This window comes from Lucilia cuprina, chromosome 2, assembly GCF_022045245.1.
Source record: "Lucilia cuprina isolate Lc7/37 chromosome 2, ASM2204524v1, whole genome shotgun sequence".
Classification (NCBI taxonomy): Eukaryota; Metazoa; Arthropoda; class Insecta; order Diptera; family Calliphoridae; genus Lucilia; species Lucilia cuprina.
This window is the reverse complement of record NC_060950.1, coordinates 29,006,749-29,010,051: the sequence shown is the minus strand read 5'-3', so window position 1 is coordinate 29,010,051 and position 3,303 is coordinate 29,006,749. Positions and strand designations below refer to the sequence as shown.

Sequence of the window (3,303 nt, the reverse complement as noted above, 5' to 3'; positions counted from 1 at the left end):
GTATGGGAGGTATATGAAATTGTGGACCGATTCTGGCGATTTTCCACATATATTAAGCTTTTGTGCGGAAACGAATGTATGCCGATTTTTATGGAATTATCTTGCATAGTTTTCGAGAAAATTACATCAGAATGTGTAAAAAATGCTTATTTTTTCGAGGTTGTTTCAAATTTTGATTCATAACTTTTCCCGATGTGCACCGATTTTGCCCATTTTCAATATCAAACAACTTAGGAAAACAAAGAACATTTTGGGTGAATTTGGTTAAATTCTATTGTTTCGTTTTATCGTGATCGTGTTTTACACAGACAGACGGACAGACGGACATAGCTAAATCGACTCAGAATTTGATAAGGACCCAGAATATATTTGTTGGGTCTCAGATGAATATTTCTTGGTGTTACACACGGAATGACAAAGTTATATATACCCTCTATCATCACTGATGGTGGTGGAGGGTATAAAAATTGGGAAATTTTAATAGTTTTTTAGAGATCAATTTTGATTAAATATGTTAAGCTAATCTACTCAAAGGGATATTGAAATCGCACTTGGTGCCATGCTGGGCAGTTCTTGAAGCTACTCTTATTAAGTGTTAAGAGTGTCGTGCAAAGAAAAAAAGTAAATAATTAAACACTTTAGTATTTATGTATTTTTTTTTAATTTTATTATAATAAATTATTTAATATCAAATAGCATCATCATACCCTTACATAAAATAAGAAAAATTATAAAATAAACAAATAATTACAACAATATAAAATAAAGTTTAAACTACATACTTGTAGTTAAAAAATTAATTAAAAAAACAAAAATGGAATGATAATGTTGTTGTTAACCATAATAAGAATTACAAATAATAAGAATTACAAATAAAAATATTAAATAAAATCATATTTCAATTGAATTTAATAACTAAAAGATAGTGAAATAAAACAATACTACTAAAGTTCTAAAGTTAAAATGTTCCTCATAAAGTGTAAGTTCAATATTGACTTTTTTTTTGCATTGTAGACTTTTTTAATTTGATTAATTTATACAATTCTTACACACACATAAATTAGACTTTTGTTTATAAGTAATTATAATAATAGATTAAATAGTAGTATGATTTAAAGTTTATGACTCCATGCATAAACTTCTGGTACAGATGATGAATACGATAGATCATACATTTGCGATTTAATGAAGTCACGTTTATTTTCTGGTTCAGGACGTACAGTTGCCAAACCTGTAAAATTAAGATTGAAGAAGTTATGTTATAGATAGTGAATATACATAGATAATTTAAAGCTTTTTACACTTACCATTTTTGTAGGCGTATTCCATAATATATGCAGCAATTTCAATGGAACATTCGGTAATTTTGCTTAGTGGTGGATATAGACTGCCTTTGGCCAAATCTTCGGGTTCGCATAGGTCTGCCAAGCGTTCAGCTGACATTAGGAACACTTCTTCCGGTATGGTTAACATACCGGCACAGAGAACACCCAAAGCAACACCAGGGAATATATACGAATTATTACCCTGACCGGGATAGAATGTTTTGCCGTTATATTCCACGGGATCAAAAGGAGAACCGGAGGCAAAAATACATTTGCCTTTGGTGTAGGTGTAAGCCTGTTCAGCTGTACATTCGGCTTTGCTGGTCGGATTAGATAGAGCAAATATTATGGGCATATCATTGAATTCGGCCATCATTTCAAGTATCTCCTTGGTGAATGCACCGCCAATGGCAGCTGCACCAATGAGTACGGAAGGTTTTAGCTTCTCAACAGCCTCAGCCAGAGTATTGATTGGTTCATAGTCTTGGGCAAAGTGTAGCTTGTGCTCGCTAAGACCACCGGCTGGACGATTTTTAACAATCAAGCCCTTACTATCAACCATCCAAATGCGTTCTTTAGCTTCGGCTTCCGAAAGTCCTTCTTTCATTAAAGCCATTAAACATAAATTGGCAATACCCAAAGCCGCCTCTCCAGCTCCGAGGAATAAAATTTTGTTCTCTTTTAATTGAGTGTTCTTGATTTTCAGTGAAGCCAACAGACCTCCCACAGCTACAGAGGCAGTACCCTGAATGTCATCGTTAAAAGTACAATAATCGTGACGATACTTTTCCAACAAACGGAAAGCATTAGCATTGGCAAAATCTTCGAATTGTATTAAACAATTTTGTCCAAAACGACGTACAGCCGAGGTCATAAATTCCTCAATGAATTCATCATATTCTGGACCGGTGACACGCTTTTGTCTCAAACCAATATATAGAGGATCATTTAAGATACTCTCGGTGTTTGTGCCAACATCCAAAGTAATGGGTAGACATTGGTGTGGTTTGATGCCCGCCAAAGCGGTATAAAGTGATAGTTTACCCACAGGAATACCCATGCCATTGGCACCCAAATCACCTAAACCCAAAATACGCTCACCATCGGTAACAACAATAGCACGTACATCTGTTTCGGGCCAGTTCTGTAATCATCATAATACAATATTGATTATTCTCTATAACAAAATGTTTCTTAAATTAAAACTTACCTTTAAAACATCATATACATGTCCTTTATCATTAATTGTTATATACATGCCCTTGGGATATTGAAAGATTAAACTGAATTTTTGACAGGCTAATCCTACTGTGGGCGTATAGACTAAAGGCATCATTTTAGCAACATCAGATGATAGAACTTTATAGAATAAACGTTCATTACGTTCGGCCAAGTTATTCAAATACATATATTTGTCCAGATCATTTTCCAAACGGTCGAGCAACAATAAACTGTGCTGAACTTGTTCATCTTCGGTTTTAACTCTGGCTGGCAAAAGGCCTTGTATGCCTAAGATTTGACGTTCTTCAAGGGAAAATGCAAGACCCTATAAAAAAAAAACATTTTAAATAGAATAGATATGTTATTAATTATACATTATTTGTGAAAAATTATTTTAAATAGAAAAAAATGTTATTAATTACAATTTATTTGTGAAAAATGTATTACTATTTATTTAAATGACCTTTAATATTATTTTCTAACATAATTTTATTTATTATCGACGTTTATATATATTTATGTATATCATTAATCGTAGCTATAAATCATGGAATTAAGATACTTTCACAACAATTTATAAACAAAATTAAAAAAAAACATTGCTCTTAATAGATCATTTAAAGGTCATGATAATAATTTAGTGGTGGTGTAGGCTAGACTAGTATTAATTACATTATTCGCCAGTATTTGATCTGTCAGTATTTATAGCTTTACTAGCATACCCTGGGTGCTTCGCTACCCCAACTTAAATTAAATA

General features: G+C 32.6%; 1 protein-coding gene across 1 annotated transcript; it reads right to left on the bottom strand.

The window, feature by feature from the left end:
- Positions 1-644: 644 nt before the first annotated feature.
- LOC124421351 (NADP-dependent malic enzyme-like) lies at positions 645-2,889 on the bottom strand. Its single transcript, XM_046956388.1, has 3 exons — positions 2,536-2,889; positions 1,308-2,469; positions 645-1,231 (listed from the first exon to the last, which is right to left on the bottom strand). Exons 1-3 carry the CDS (start codon positions 2,731-2,733, stop codon positions 1,113-1,115), a joined length of 1,479 nt encoding a protein of 492 aa, XP_046812344.1. The 5' UTR covers positions 2,734-2,889; the 3' UTR covers positions 645-1,112.
- Between the last annotated feature and the right edge of the window lie 414 nt (positions 2,890-3,303).